At 52.2% G+C, this 15,728-nt stretch overlaps 1 protein-coding gene across 3 annotated transcripts in view; it reads right to left on the reverse strand.

Moving 5' to 3' along the window:
• The window catches only part of MYO7B (myosin VIIB), a 91,871-nt gene that overhangs the window by 52,709 nt on the left and 23,434 nt on the right, over positions 1-15,728 (reverse strand). Inside the window, exons 3-11 of one of the 3 annotated variants that reach the window (XM_014732366.3) lie at positions 13,586-13,699; positions 12,356-12,508; positions 10,798-10,982; positions 9,231-9,352; positions 5,976-6,118; positions 5,152-5,265; positions 3,215-3,368; positions 1,551-1,627; positions 241-360 (exon numbers count right to left, since the gene is read on the reverse strand). In XM_014732366.3, the coding sequence (XP_014587852.2) occupies positions 241-360; positions 1,551-1,627; positions 3,215-3,368; positions 5,152-5,265; positions 5,976-6,118; positions 9,231-9,352; positions 10,798-10,982; positions 12,356-12,508; positions 13,586-13,699 (1,182 nt within the window). Of the gene's footprint in view, positions 1-240; positions 361-1,550; positions 1,628-1,801; positions 2,250-3,214; positions 3,369-5,151; positions 5,266-5,975; positions 6,119-9,230; positions 9,353-10,797; positions 10,983-12,355; positions 12,509-13,585; positions 13,700-15,728 lie in introns of those variants that run through there. The other 2 variants (XM_070242248.1, XM_014732367.3) reach the window with 2 other exon arrangements.

Consider the following 15,728-nt stretch of genomic DNA (forward strand, 5'->3'; position numbering starts at 1 on the left):
GAAGGCTGCCCCTCTCTCCAAGTTCCGGGAAAGCCGCATGCGCACTGGATCTCAAGGACCTACTGAGGGATATTATCTCTCCTTTACAGGCAAGAAACCCAGCCTACAGAGGCCAGGAAGCCCACCGTCACCAGGCAGGTGATGGCAGAGCTGGGACTTGCTCAGCTATCTCTGTTCTTTCCTGCTCTCCATCAACAAGGCAAGATAGACATGTGGGCCCCTTCTCCTGCAGCCCCATACCTTGACAAAGGCATCCCTCCGGTCTGCGGCCTGGGCGAGGTTCAGGGGCATGGTGACAAACTCCCCACGGACGATGATGGAGTGCTTGATCAGACAGTCCCGGAGTGCCTCGTGCTTCACCTGGGGAGTGGTGGGCGTGGCATCACAGCAGGGCCGGCCCAGAACTCTGACCTGCTACGCCATGCCTTGTGCCCTCTCATGACCAAATGCCCTATGCCCAAGGCCTGGAGGGGGGAGACACCTGCGACAGGGCCAGAATCAGGACCCTGGCTGGGGCCTGGCCCAGGGTCAGTCTAAGCATTGGGTGTCGAACGGTCAGGAAGGATACCTCAGCTAGGTGGGCCTGGAGTGTGCCAGCTGCTTGGTTGACCAGACCTGTGCTGGTCTCCTGGGGGCTGGGGAGGGACTGGTGCCATTGGGCAGAACTTGGAAAACAATGGACTCTGAGGCTAAGCCATTGGCATCTGGATATGCCTCAACCAGAGTCACTCCTGCCTGGAGGCTGAAGGACTAACGGAGCAAGAAGAGCCTGGATGGGCCAGTCCCGCCTCCGCCCCCCCCCCCCCCCCGCCCCCAGGGAAGACAGCTGGCAAAACCCAAAGCTCCTAAAAACCCTGAACCAAACGAAGAACGTTAGCAGCAAAATGTGCCTAACGGATTGCTTTCTTTTTGCTTCTGATTCTATTAATTTCCCACCAGAACTGTCAATGGGGTGTGATATGGAGGACATTACAATGTCCCCAGTGTGAAGACGTCTCCCGACCCAGTGCCTGCCCCTCTTTCCCCAAGTCGAGGCTCCATTTGGTCTCTGCAATAATGTGAAGGGCTAAAAGTCTGAGCACATTGCACTGTCCCGGAAAAGCACAACCCGTGGAGCAGCCCTGGGGAGGAGGACAGCGGCAGGGATGTTTGCACGGGAGCTGAGGAAGGTCCGGCTAAGAGCGCTGGGTTAGGTGGCTGAGTGGGAAGAGCTGGAGGACTGGCTGGGTGGAGAGTCAGGATGCTGGGTGAAGGCCCCTGAAGAGAAGGAGGCACGGGGAAAAGGGAAGAAAACGCAAGAAACTACCAAAGCCAGACTGATCACTTCGCTACTTTGTTAATGATTCAATCGTTCACCCGGCCCCACCCTGATTCCCACGCCCAGGGCCTGCAGAAGGGCACAGGGGTTGAGCTGAGAGCCTGGCAGAGGACGGGGAGGCAGGAGTGGGATCCTGGGAAGGGTTATGAGAATCAGGGGCTGGGGTTCTGTCAGCCCATGCCCCTGGGCCCCCCACTAAAACAGAAGCTGGCAGACACAACAGCTAGGCTACCTCGAGTAACTTCATCGCAGTGGGAAAGGCGGGCGTCTCCATCACGTCCGAGGAATCCAGGTTCTCGAAGACGGCAGCTGCAGACAGAAGCAGTAACCCGGAGTGGTGAAGCGGCCTGAAGTGACCGGACAGAGGCCCCAGGAAGGCCCCGGGCCTGGGGCAGCCCCACATCCACACACCAGACCTCGTCCCTGGGCATGAGGCACTGCCTCCCAGGTGGCTCTTAGGGGCCTGTCCCTGGTGATCAGCACCTTAGCTGTGAACAAACATAGCAGATCCCTTCCCTCGCTGCTCCAGGAGATCAAGGCCCTGGGTCGGAGGGAAGTGAAGAAACCTGGGCTGGTTTGGAGGGAGCAGCCGGTGCTGGGGGAGCCGGCCGGGGTCTATCAGGGGAGAAGATGAGCCAGTGGCCCCCTTCAGTCCCCTTTGCTGCCCACAGAACCTGGCCCTTCATCTGTTCCTTCAGTCAGACAAGCAAACAGCTCTGCTGGGGGCGTCTCCGGGAGGCTTCCCCACTTCAAGCTCCTCCTCTTCCAGGCAGCCCGCCTGGGGCTGCCAGGCTGGGGCGGGAGGAGTGCTGTTTCTGTACGCTTTTTTCTCTTTTAAACTTTAAAGAATTGTAAAATAAAGCATACAGACAAACAAGTGTGTAAAACCCAAAGGCGTGTCATAATGACATTAAGTCAGCACTGTGTAGCCACTAGTAAAGTCACAACAGAGCCTTGCCAACCCCCGAGGGCCCCGCCCAGGTCCTGCCCTGCTCAGAGCGTGTTCCTCTCTACCAGAGGTACCCACACTCCCAACCGTCGCAGAAGTCGCTTCCTTGTCCTCACATAGTTCCTTCTGATTTTTCCTCTGGCTCATACATTCACTCTTCTTGTGTATAAAATTGGCTCTTAAATTCATCCATTGAGTTCTCAATTTTGGTTATTTTTTTTAATTTTAGAATTTCTATGTGGTTCCTTTTAAAATCTGTGATGTCACTTTTTATAGATTCCGATGCTCTGTCTAAATGTTCAAGCTTGGCTTTTCCTTTTCTTGAACACAGTAAGCACAGTGCTTTATACTCAGTATCTTGTAATTCCCAAACCTGAAATCTCTGTGGATCTGTTTCTGTTGTCTCTTGTTTCTGCTGGTTCCTGCTCATGCGACCTTGTTTCCTCGTTCCTATCTGTTTTGGATGCATGCTGAACGTTGTGTTTGAAAGCTGCGATGCGTAACCTAGGTTGATGCTACTTTCTTCCAGAGGGGAATGTCAGTAACTTCTGTCAGGTGCTTGGAAGGCACCAACAGGCCAGGAGGCTTTCCTCCCCAGGCCGCCTGGATGCTTACACACTGGTCTGAAGGTCCACATGTGCCTTCGTTTACCCTGGTTTACCCCTACCCCGAGGGGAAGCCCTTTGGGGTCCTAGCTAAAAGTAGGGGGTGACTGATCAGGGTCTCCACCTTTGGAGGGCCCTAAGCTTTGACATCTTACCCCGACCCCATGAGGTCTCTCTCCAAAATCATAGCTAAATTTTTCACATGTATTTTTCCAGAACAGGGTGAGAGCACACAACCTCAGCAGGCTCTTCAGGTGAGAACCCCCAGAGATTTCCTCCTGCTCCTGTCCCAGCCCCTACTGTTCCTGCCCAGGGGGTGCAGTTGGGCGGAAACAGCATTACCCATAAACTCCACGTTCCCCAGGTGGAGAATGGCTGCCAGCAGCTTGCTGAGGTCCCAGTTCTCGGAGTCGGAGAACATGAGGATCTTCATGGCTGAGCGGATGTGGGCGTAGTCCTTGGCGTCGTTGAGCCCCTCACAGGAGGTGCAGTTCCCCTGCAGAACAGGATGCTGCAGTTTTCTAGGGGCCACCCCATGCCCCACCTCCTCTGTCGTAGGGCCAGCAAGGCAGAGACACCTCAGACACTCAGCCAAAGGCCCGTCATAAGTGACACTTCATAAACTCTGGGTGGACCCTGAGGGGCCACGTGGAGGCCTAAGCTCAGAAAATACACAGAAGAACTTCCAGAGGCGGAATCACGATGCGATAGACACACTGTGTCCAGGCTTTGCAGCCGGCACGGGCACTGTGTAGCCTCAGGGAAGTCATTCAGCGTCTCTGAGCCTCTATTTGTGAGCTGTCCACAGCAACACCTGCCTCACCCTCTCTCGGGAATACCACAGGTAGGTTCTTCTGTTTTGAAGATTGGCACCTGAGCTAACATTCATTGCCAACATTTGTTCTTCTTCCTCTTTCTCCCCAAAGCCTCCCCAGTACATAGTCGTATATTCTAGTTGTGGGTCCTTCTGGTTCTGCTGTGTGAGACGCCACCTCAGTGTTGCCTGAGTGGTGCTAGGTCTGCGCCCAGGATGCGAATCGGGGAAACCCTGAGCCACCGAAGCGGAGCACGTGGACTTAACCACTAGGCCACAGGGCCAGCCCCAGCCTCGTTCTTCTAACAAACACTTTCCAAGGCTTACCGTGTGCTGGGCCCTGTGCTATTTGCTGGGAATTCTGAAATGGAGACACCTGGCACTGCCCCGGTGCTGCGCGTCCGGGAGGGAAGGCAGGAAGCAAACAACGGTGTCAGAGGCTGTTACAGGTGCTGAGGCCAAAGAGGGCCAGGGCCAGCCTTATTGGGAAGTCGGGAAAGGCTTCCTGGAGGAGGTGTCCGGGCTGGCCCCACCTGCTAAGCTTTAAAGCAGTGTGCTGGAGAGGGTGGCCTGGGCCTCGGGAGCTGGCCTGTGAGGTGGGAGGCAGGGGCCCAGCTACGAGAAGGCTGGGGTCATAGTTGAGGGGGCAGAGGTTGGTGGATGGTGGGATCTGAGGGACCTGGAGCCCATGCCAAGGAGCCACAGGGAACCCCTGAAGAATTGCAATCGGAAAGGGGATCTGCCAGGCTTGCACTGTGGAAGGTCTGCAGGGCAGGTGACAGGTTAGGGGGTCAAGCCTGGCGCACGGGGACCCAGGAGGATGGTCCAGGCAAGAGACGAGGAAGGCCTCCAGGCAGTGAGCATAGAACAGAGAGCTTAGCAGGAGACATTGGAGAGATGGTCTCGTCCATTCCCGTGTCAATGAACATGAGCAAGACGGCCGCTGCGTGCACCGTTCCAGGCGTGGGGACAGAGCCAAGGGCAAGAACGAGGTCCTGCCTTCCTAGAGTTGGGGTTCTAGGGGCACCTACAAGGACGGGCGATCGGAAGGAAATCGAGGGAGGAGAGGCATGGCGATGGCTCCCCTAACTCACTGGGTGATCAGGAGCCTTTTGCTGTTGGGGCGAAGGAGATGAGGTTTGTGGGGAAGAACCACGGGTTCAGAGGGAGATAAGGAAGCATCGGTCAAGGGTAAGTCTCTGACAGTCATGGAGTGGGTGCCAAACATAGAGCGGGAGGAGTGGGGAACAAAAAAGAGGAACCCTCAGTCCCTGCCTCAGGGGCCCGGCCAGACTGGGCTTTTCTGTGGCTGTAAACCAACGGCACCAGCCCACCTGCCTCTTTCTTGGTTGGTTATTGAGAGGCCTGGAGGGGGAGGCAGAGAGGCAGGGAGAGGGGGAAAGGGGAGGGCTGGGGAGGGGTGCGGTGGGGTGGAAAAGGGCGCGTGACGTGACGCGGGCCTCACCATGGTCAGGTAGCGGTACTCGGAGGGCGTCCCCAGGCCCAGTAGCTGCTTCTCCTCGGTGCTCATGCCCAGGAGCATGCAGTAGAAGATGTGGTAGTTCCGCTCCTCCGGGGCCTGGGAGGGAGGGCGGCCCACAGAGCCTGTGAGCAGTGCCCTCAGGCTGCGGCTCTCCTCTGCCTCCCGCCCCCAGCCCTGGCCCAGCTTGCATTGCAAGGTCTCTCTGCCAGGAGTGGCTCTGGCATTGACCCGAGGGATGGCCGGCCTGGTCGCTGTCTTCATCCTGGGCCTCCAAGGCCGGCTCATCCTGACAGATCTGTGCTATAGCCACTCTCATGCCCAGTGCACTCATTTCTCCCAGCTTCCCTGCATCTCAACTGCTCCTCTCAGTCCTGAGGGCACCCTCCCCAAAGTTACAAGCAAGGGAGTGAGGTCAGGATGCAGAGGCTCAGCTGGGGACCGGCCCAGCCCCAGAATTAATTCTAGTAAAGTTGAGGAGTAGAAGGCACCAAAGAATGAAGGAAATTATGTGGATGGAAAATTCAAAACAGAAAATCCTATCATGTCTTTTCCTTGAATACTGGGGAAGGAGCGTCATCCAATTATCAGGGTCCTTGGCCCATCTCAGGGTAAGGCCAGAGTTCAGTGGCAGCAAGCCAAGACCTACTGCTGTCTCGAGGGGGCGGGGAGGTGTCCCTGGGCAGGAGGCCAGGAGGGGTGAGTGTGATGGCAGGGGACCCCTCTCGGAAGCCTCCCCAGTGCCCTGATTCCCCGTCCTGGGGCAGCTGGAGGTGCCCCCAGACTGGCATGGCACTTGGAGACCTCACCTGCCGGCACACCCGTGACTTCTCCAGGAGAAACTGCTCAATACGTGCACCCTCGATCACCCCGCTGGGGTTGAAGTAGATGTCAATGTACTTCCCAAAGCGGCTCGAATTGTCATTTCGGATCGTCTTGGCATTTCCAAAGGCTGAGGGATAGAGGTGATACCCATCATGGGATCAGAGAGTAGAAAATATACTTTTAGTGGGAAGGCTTCTCAGAGGAGGTGGCAGAGACCAGAACTGAAGGGTGGGCAGGACTGCACTGGACAGTGGTGGCAGCCAAGGGTGTGCTAAGTGGAAGGCAAAGTGCGGGTAAGTGATCAGAGGTCAGAAGCATGGGGTGTGCTTGCAGAGTGGGAGGTTTGGCTGGAGCACAGGATGCGGGAGGAAGGCAGTGGAAGACAGATGGAACTAGTTAGTAGGTGGGGCTTAGTAGCATAGAGCCTTGAATGCCAGGCTGAGAAGTTTGGAATTAGTTCTGCAGGTGATGGGGAGATAGGAAAGCTTCTGAGGGGAGTGTGGGAGCAGATTTGCATTTTAGAAAGACGGCTCAGGCTGCAGAATGGAGGCTGGGGTTGCAAGGGCAAGGTTGCAGGAAGGGTGGCAAGAGCTGGACCCGGCCTGGGGGCAGAGGGGGACGTCAGCCAGGAGGCATTTGGCTTGCAGCACCATCCACAGTGCATTCCATAGAGCTGATTCTGCAAGCTTTTTGGATGTGACCCCAGTAAGGAAGACCTTTTACATTGTGTCCTAGTACATACACCACCCCCCCCCCCCCCAGCTGCACACATGATTAAAAGAAAATATTCAGCATCAGTTCTCACCAGGAGCAATGTGCTGGGGTATTTTCTATTCTATGCTACTTAATTTGTTCTCAAAGACTTATTTCACGACCCACTGGTGGGTTGGGATGCAGTTTGACATCACCACCATACAGCATTAGTGAGGAGAAGGAAAGCGCCCCTTGGTCAAACAGGTTTAGGAAAAACTGCACTGTCTCTCCCCCTCGAGGGGTCCCAACGCACAGCAGAGGTGCTGAGAAGCGCTCCAGTTCAGAAACGTGCTTCACGTTTGAGCCCAGCGGCAGATCCCTCTGTAAGAAGGAACCGATGTAGACGTCTTTGGGTAGAAATTGATCCGCTGATTCTCTAATGTATATGGAAAGGGAAAGGATCTAGAATAGCCAAGTTTGAAAAAGAAGAACAAAATTGGACATGTGCTACTTGATATCAAAACTTACTAAAAAGCTATACAAAGTAAGACAGTGTAGTATAGGTGAAAGGACAGACAGAGAGAGTAAGAGAACAGAATGGAGAATCCAGAAACAGACCCACGCAGGTGCGGTCGATTGATTTAGACAAAAGTACAAGGCAATTCAATGGAGAAAGAATAGTGTTTTCGATAAATGGGGCTAAAATAATCGGATATCCATATGGAAGGAAGGAAAGAAGGAACCAAGAAAGAAAGAGAAACTCAAGTTAGACCTTGCCCCACAGAAAAAATTAACACAAAATGGATCATAGACCTGATTGCCAAACCTGAAACTACACAATATCCAGAAGAAAACACAGGAGGAAATCTTTGGGTTAGGCAGAGATTTCTTAGATACAACACCAAAAGCATAATCAATAAAAGAAAAAATGATAAATTGAACTTCATCAAAATCCAAAACTTTTGCCTGGAAAAATCACTGCTAAGAGAATGAAAAGACAAACCACAGACTGGGACAAAAATATTTGCAAAACATATCTTAAAACGGACTTGTATCCAGAATATATAACAAACTCTTAAAAATTCATGAATAAGGCACCAACTCAACTAAAAAATGGGCAAAAGATTAAACAGACACTTCCCCAGAGAAGACATCCAGATGGGAAATGAGCACGTGCAAAGCTGCTCCACATCGTCAGCCATTAGGGAGATGTGGGTTAGAACCATAGGGAGATACCTCGACCAAGCAACCAGGACTCTCGTACTTGCCGGTGGGAATGCAAAACGGTATAGCCACTTTGGAAGACAGGTTGGCACTTCCTGACCAAGTTAAATGGCTCACTTACCATCTGAGCCAAGAATTTCACTCCTGCATATTTATCCAAGAGAAAAACATATGTTTACACAAAAACCTGTAAGCAACTATTTACGAAAGCTTTATTCATAGTTGCTAAAAACTCTAAACAACCCAGACGTCCTTCAGCTGGTGAGTGGATGAACCATGGTGCCTCTGGGCACTGTAATGAAAGGAGCGGGTTCTTGATACAGGCAACAACACGGAAGAATCCCAAACTCATTTTGCTAATGAAAGTAGCCAGACCCAAAAGGCTACAAACCGTATGATTTTATTTATGTGGCCTTCTGAAAAAGATAAAACTGCAGGGGATAAAAGACAGATCAGTTCTTGCCAGGGGCTGGAGGCGGGAAGAGAGTCAACTACGAAGGGGCACAAGGAAAGTTCCTGCGGTGATAAGGACATTCTATATCATGATTACAATGGGGGCCTATGACTGCATGAGTTTGTCAAAACTCATAAAACTATACATCAAAAAGAAGGTGAATTTTTACTGTGTGTAAAGCACACCTCAGTTGTGAAGAAACAAGAGAAAACGTGCTGACCAGGGCCTTACAGCCTTGGGGCTAAGGTCACACGCTTCTGGGCCTCCCCAACCAGAGATGGAGCAAGGGGAGCCCCCGGGCCTGGCCTGGGCCCAAAGCCGGACTCCTCTAGGGGCTCTCTGCGCTGGAGCCCCGAAGGGGTTGGCCAAGACCTTGTCAGATCCGCATGGCAGCTGGAATCTCATCCTGCCCACTTCTGCTCTTTCCTTTCCTAGGTGTCCTACCAGCATCTCATCCAGAGGCTTTTTCTGCCCATTCCTGCTCCCGCCCCCTTCATCTTGCACAGGGGCCATTCCTCAGTAGTTCTCTCACAGTCCTAACTCCAGCTCGGCCACTGCTTCCCACAGGACCCAAACTGACACGCCCAGCATCTCCCAAACTGACTGCATCTTGGAGCCCTTTTTAAAAGGAATACTTGTTATGATCCTGCGGAAAGGACACTTAATGAAAGCTTATAAGGTCATCACTTGTTCCCCTTCGTGCTTCCTGGGAGCCCTCACACTACCATCCACCCCATTCTTGTCTTCTGTGTCCTGAGGAATTCTGAGAAGTTGCTGACAGTGTATGGCTATCCTGTCCTTCCCCACGGGCACCTCCTGGCAGGAAGGTTCCAGCCCGCAGGGCCCGGGGAGGAGGGTGACCACTTACCTTCCAGGATGGGGTTGGCCTCCAGGACCTGCTGCTCAATCCATGAATGCTGGCCGCTGATGGTGGCCAGGAACTGCAGGATGAGCTTGGTGGTCTCTGTCTTTCCGGCCCCTGACTCGCCGCTGCAAAGAGGCGTGCAGGGATGTCAGCCAGTAGAACGACTACTTTTCCAACACCTCCAAACTTCCCTGCAAGCCCCCACAGGCCTGATTTCTGGGCCAGTCTGCACAGGGATGCCCTTTCCTCGTGCAGAAATGCCACGCACTTGCCCTCAAGTCCCCTGTGGGTCTCAGCCTACCTACATTGTGTTAGTTATTGGTGCATTTGTCTTTTCTACCCTACTTGGCTGCGAGCCCCTTGCAGGCATGGTGACATCTGGTTTGTCCCAGGGTCACCCGCACTGTGCTCAGTAACTGCAGATGAGTGAACAAGCCCAGACGATGCAAGGCCTCTATGGAACATCCTCTCTGTGAGCAGCAAGCTTATGCAGGTCAGAGGGGAAACTGCACCAGTCCTTTTGGAAAGCAATTTGGCACAGGTATCACAAATCTTCAGAATTATCCTGGCTTTGGTCTAAGAATGTAATCATAAAATCAGAAAGAGCTTTCTCCACAAAGCTTTCTGCTCATTGAAACATTACTTATCATTGCAGTTGTGGAAAATTGGAATTAGCATAAATTAGGAAATTAATTATGGTCTATCCAGTCAGAAAACATGCAGCCATTAAAACCAAGTCTACCCAAGATTCAGTGTCAAGATGGTGGCACAGGCTGACTCTGAACTCACCTCCTCCCATGGACACAACCAATTTACAGCTACTCTGGGAACAATTACCCCTGAGAGAGAAGTCAAAAGTGGATAAAAAGAACCCCTGCAACAAGGGACAGGGCTGACTGAGGTGGAAGAGGCAGGAATTCCTTTCTGGAGAGAAAAAAAGCCACCTTCTAGCAGAGACACTTCACGGCTGGCTGGGAGCAACCTTAAGGTACAAAGCCTTCCCTGAAGGAGTGGGGGATCTGAGCGGGGGACCATTACCACAATAAGCAGCTTTTGGACTCAGCACAACCCAGATGAGTTTCATAATATCTGGTTTTGCTGGCTTTTAGCTACAACGAGGAATACACCCAGAAAAGCTATCTCAGACATAAGGGAAAAAAACCCCAGCTCTTAAAGGGCCCATGCACAAATTCACCCATTTTGGAAAGCAACCTAAAATCACCAGGAAGAAAGGTGAACAGTCCTTTGCTGAAAAGAGACTCAATAGGCTCTCAGTGCATCTTGGTGAAAGGTGAGACCTCCCCAGGCTGGGACCACCTCCCCAGGGACTGAGACATTGGTGGTAGCCATTATTGGGATCTAGCACAGGTGATCTGAGACAGACACTGGCAGATGCCAGAGCTGGCCTACTGCATCCTTGAGGAGGGTGTTTGCAGCTGAAACCACAGCAGCCCTGCAGGCATGCTGGAGAGGTCTAGGGAGAGGAGAACTCCCTCCTTTAGGAGGCGCTCAGAGGCAGTGCCTGGCCATCTGCACCCCTGCCCCAGGAACGTGGGAATTCTGGCCCCACCTGATAACACAGCACTGGTCCCTCTTGTTCCTCTTCATGTTGAAGTAGCAGTTGTTGGCAATGGCAAAGACATGTGGTGGCAGCTCACCCATGTGGCGGTTGTAGTACAGCTGCACCTGCTCCAGGGTATAGAGGGGCAGCACCTGGAATGGATTCACAGCCACCAGGATGGAGCCTGTGTACGTCTGTGGAAGGGAGCAGGTGGTTAGTGCCCTTCGCCCCAGGGCCAGAGCTGCCCAGCTCTGACCTTGGCCTTGGGTGCAGCCCTCTGACTCTGGTGGGGAAATGGGGTCTGATTCTGGGCCAGAGAGACAAGTCACTCAGCTGCTCAGATCCTCTTCTGGAAAGATGGGGGTGTTCACAATGACTGAGAGCTCTAAGGGGAGCAGGTGCTTTCAAAGGAATGTTAGATGAGGTGGTTGTGCTTAAATGTTTAGCCTTCTGTCTGGCATTTGGAAGAGGCTTGATAAAAATTGGCTGAATGTATGAAATGCGTCTTCACCCGCCTTCCATGTGGGCCTCCATGAGGCTGGTCAACAACTGCAGCCCTCATTTATCCCTCCTGGGACCCCTGCTCTGGACCGCCTGCTCATCTGGTGTCCCACTGGGCCTTCCTGCCCCTCTGGGGTGGGACAGTCACACGATTCTCATTAGTTTTCATTCTAGGAATGGAGAGGAGAATCTCTCTGACCCCAAGGACTATGACAACCAGATACAAGAATGTGAGCATAAGCTCTTTGGAGAGGATAAGCTGCAATAAACTGTGGCTTATTGCTGTTATCAGTCCAAGGAGCTCTGACACACATTCAGCCAGAGTGGACTCACTGTGCCTTGGTCCCCCTCCACCCCACAGGGCCTCCTCCTTCTCCTCTCCCAGCACCCCTCTCCAGTCATGGTCCCCTGCTCACTATCCCACTCTTCTGAGCATCCCAGAAGAAGGGCTGGTCAGATTCCAACGAGCCCTTCTCCCTGTGAGAGGCTCAGGTAGGCTGGCTGTGGCTTCCCCAGGCCACATTCACTTAGGGCGGGACTGGAAAATCTGTGCTGCCACAGGATGCGAGCCTCAGGGCTGGGGTGAACCTCCCCTCTGCTGCCAGGCTTTGGGAGGAGGACTCATATCTACCTACATGGCCCTCCTGACCATCACAGGACCACTTCACAGGAGGGCAGGGGTCTTCTGCCTGGTGACCCTGTCTCTGCCACATGTCTAGGAGGGGGCTGGGTGAAGATGATGCCCACCCCCATGGCCTCTGGTCCACTAGGCCATCAGAGCAGACTCTCCACATAGCCACAGACGAAGGGAAGAGGCAGCACTGATTGGGCTCCACATCAGCCTTCTGTGCCCTCTCCACCCTGCTTCTGGAGGACTGGGGAGCTGTGATGGAGAAAGGTTAAGTACCTTGCCCACCTCACACAGTGAGGGCGTGGGCAGCCCGGACTGAACCAGCTGTGCCTGGCTCCACACCCCCTGGGCACAGTTTTCTTCCCCAGCCAGGAGATCAGCACCTGTGGCCCGAGCCCCCCGTTGGGGAGCCCCGCGTGGACACGGGGGACTCACATAGATCTTGTGCTGCTGGTAGCGGATCAGGAGGTTGTGCACGATGCCTGCCTCATTCAGGTCCCCCAGGCGGATCATGTCCTCCACACCCTGGACCGAGTTGGGGTGCATGGGGCTGAGAGTGCCAAAGTCCTCTGCTCGGATCCAGTGTTCCTGGAACACAGGGCACAGACTCCCCTGAGGGGCGGCCTCCGCATGGGCCAGCTCAGTGCACCTGTCCTCCAAGTGCTCAACAGACCAGCTGACCTGGTGGCCAGTCTCTGGCAAGGTCCGTCTGTGGTTAAGGTCAGGGGAAACCTGTGACACGATCAGGTCAGTCAGTGGCTGGAGTCAGCTTGTGTCTAGGGCCAGGGTCAGTGTGTAGCTGGGGGCTAAGGGTGAACTTCAGACCAGGGTCAGGAGAGTTTGTAGCCAGAAGTTAGATTGGACTGTGGTTGGGGTCAGGGGGAGTTTGCAGCTGGGGGCTTCACAGATTGTTAGAATAAAAGTGTGTAATTGAAAGTGTTTTTAAACTGCATAACAGCGTTACGCAAATAGAAGATATTAGTGCTAATATTTTACTGCCTTCATAATATGGAGCTCACGGACCATAGTCTAGAATCTTCTCCTTGGAGGCCGAGTCTCCGTATGCCCCATTCTGCAGCCTAGGCCAGCAAAGAAGGCTGCTGAGGAGGAGTTAAGTAACCAGCTGGGCCCCTTGGCTGCATGCCTTCCCCACGGCACCACACTCAGCCGACCCTGGCCCTGCTACCCCCAGGCGGCTGAGCTGGCCCCCTGGAGCCCACCCAAGCTTCCTGCCTCTCTCACCTGGGCTGTTTTGCTCAGCATGGGCCAAGCCTGGTCCCCTCCCCTCCATGCACCTTTCTCACACACCTTCCGCTCCTGCCTTCTCATCCTCCCAGCTCCCCCTCCTTTACTTTGCAAACCAGCTTTCTGCCCTCCCCTCTCTGTCACAGCCTCTTCCCCCTGCACTCCTTCCTGCTTCCTCAACTGTCCTGGTTTTCCATCTGCCAACTCCTTGGTTTTTCACTACAGAAACAGTCCCTAAGACAGACACACAGTGTTCACCATGACAGGACTCCACTCTGGTCTATCCTGCCGTGTAGGTCCCCTTGGGACTCCTGGTGTTGGGGAGCAGCACCAGAGAAGGAGAGGGGCTCAGGGCCCTGAGGGGTGGGAGTGGGGGCACTGAGAAGGCCCAGTCTCCTAGGAGAGCCTGACCACACTGACCTTGCCCTCGTCATCTTCAACCAAGATCTTGTCAGGCTTTGTTTCTTTGATGATGCCCCCGATGGCCACACTGGTCTTGTTGGCAGAGGTGGGGTTCAGCCACACATGGTCACCCTGCAGGGCAGAGAGAAGACGGTGGTTGGATCCCTGTTCCACCTTCCCCTTCCTGCTCGAGACTTACCTCTCCTGGGGGCTGTCCCTTTCAACCGAGAGCTCCCCAGGTGGCTGGGGCACATGCTGTCCCATCCTCCTCGCTCCCCTCCTCCTTCCTCTTCCCTCCCTATTCCCCCTGCCCTCCTTTGCTCTTGCCAGGATGGTAAAGTAATGGGAGGTGGCGGTGGGAGCTTCCCTGTCATCCTAGCTTGGTTCTAAGAGACGGACGAGCCATATATACAAGAAACAGTCTCTCTGCGAGGTGCAAAAAGAGTCTTCTACCTGTGAATAGCCCTATAGTACCTAAACCCATAGGCTGGGGAAAAGTGGATACTAAAATCTCACATACTAGGTTGCTGCTGCCTGCAACATGGCACTGAGCCACATGAACCTCCTTCTGATCTGAGAAAGCTCACCCCATTCAAAGAGGAGTAATCAGAAAGGAACCAGCACATGTCTACGAAGATACTGAAGTCCGAAAGGAGGAAAGGAGCAGGTGAATAACACTCACCAGGGAAAGAGAAACAAATAAAGAAACCTGCCACAGAACAGTGGAAAATCGTGACCAAGTAGTTCACCATGATTTCCAAAACCTGTAGAAGTGCAGATCAGAGGCAAAGAGCTCAGAAATTAGATGGTGAGACAACTGAGAAGGATGACATGAATTGCAGAGCTGGAGAAAGAAGTGGAGGAAAACCAATAAATGTGGGCCCTGTGTGAAAGCAGAATTGGAAACAACAACAGGGGGATAAGCACTGCTACAAAGGTGGTGAGGTCATGGAAGACAGGAGAAAAGTGAGCCAATGAAACAGAAATGAAAAAAATTGGGATCATGAAGGAAAGGATAGATACAGAAGATGGGCAAAAATACAAATAATTGAAGTACCCAAATAAGAAGACTAGGAAAAAACACTCAGAAATTATTTAAAGATAGAATCAAGACAACTTTCCAGAAATTAAAGAAGTATTGAATCTGTGGATTGAAACACACCAGGTACTGGAAATAATGACAAAGAAAAATGAACTCTAGGACATATAGTGGTAAAGGTCATTGGACTTCAAAAATAAAGAAATGACTTTTGGGGGTGGGGTGGGTAGGAAGACAAAAAGATGAGTTCACTTATAAGGAGAAAATTCAGGACAAATTCAAATCCTAGATGAGGGCTGAACAACTGCTACAAAGATCTCAAGAAAAGAGCAATCCATCTATTAGGATGGCAACTCTCAGAAGAATAGAAGACAAGTGTTGGCGAAGATGTAGGGCAATGGGAACCCTTGTGCACTGTTGGTAGGAATATAAAATAGGGCAGCTGCTGTGGAAAACAGTGTGGAGGTTCCTCAAAAAATTAAAGACAGAATTATCATGTGATCCAGCAATCCCATTTCTGGGTATTTACCCTAAGAAGTTCAAAGCAGGATCTCAAAGAGATATCTGCACTCTCATGTTCACTGCAGCGTTATTCACAATAGCCAAGAGGTGAAAGCAACCCAAATGTCCACTGACAGATGAGAAAATAAATAAAATGTAATATATATTCACAATGGAATACCACCAGCCTTAAAAAAGAAGGAAATTCTGCCATGTGCTATGGTGTGGATGGACCTCAAAGACGTTATACTAAGCGAGATAAGCCAGTTACAAAAGAACAAATACTGTATGATTGCACTTATATGAAGTATCTAAAATAGTCAAAATCATAGCAACAGAAAGTAGAAAGGTGGCTGCCGAGGGCTGGAGAAAGGAGGGAAAATAGCGTTTAATGGGTATAGAGTTTCAAGTTTGCAAGATGAAAAATTTCTCAGATCTGTTGCACAACAGCGTGAATATACTCAACAGTACTGAACTGTACACTCAAAAATGGTTAATGTGGTAAATTTAATGTGATGCATTTTTTATTACAATAAAAGAAAAAAGAAATCCAATAACTTTTTACCAGCCAAATTGTCATTCCAGTATAAAGGTAACAAACATTTTTGAAGGTGCAATATT

The sequence above is a fragment of the Equus caballus genome, chromosome 18 (genome assembly GCF_041296265.1).
Source record: "Equus caballus isolate H_3958 breed thoroughbred chromosome 18, TB-T2T, whole genome shotgun sequence".
In the NCBI taxonomy this organism is placed as follows: Eukaryota; Metazoa; Chordata; class Mammalia; order Perissodactyla; family Equidae; genus Equus; species Equus caballus.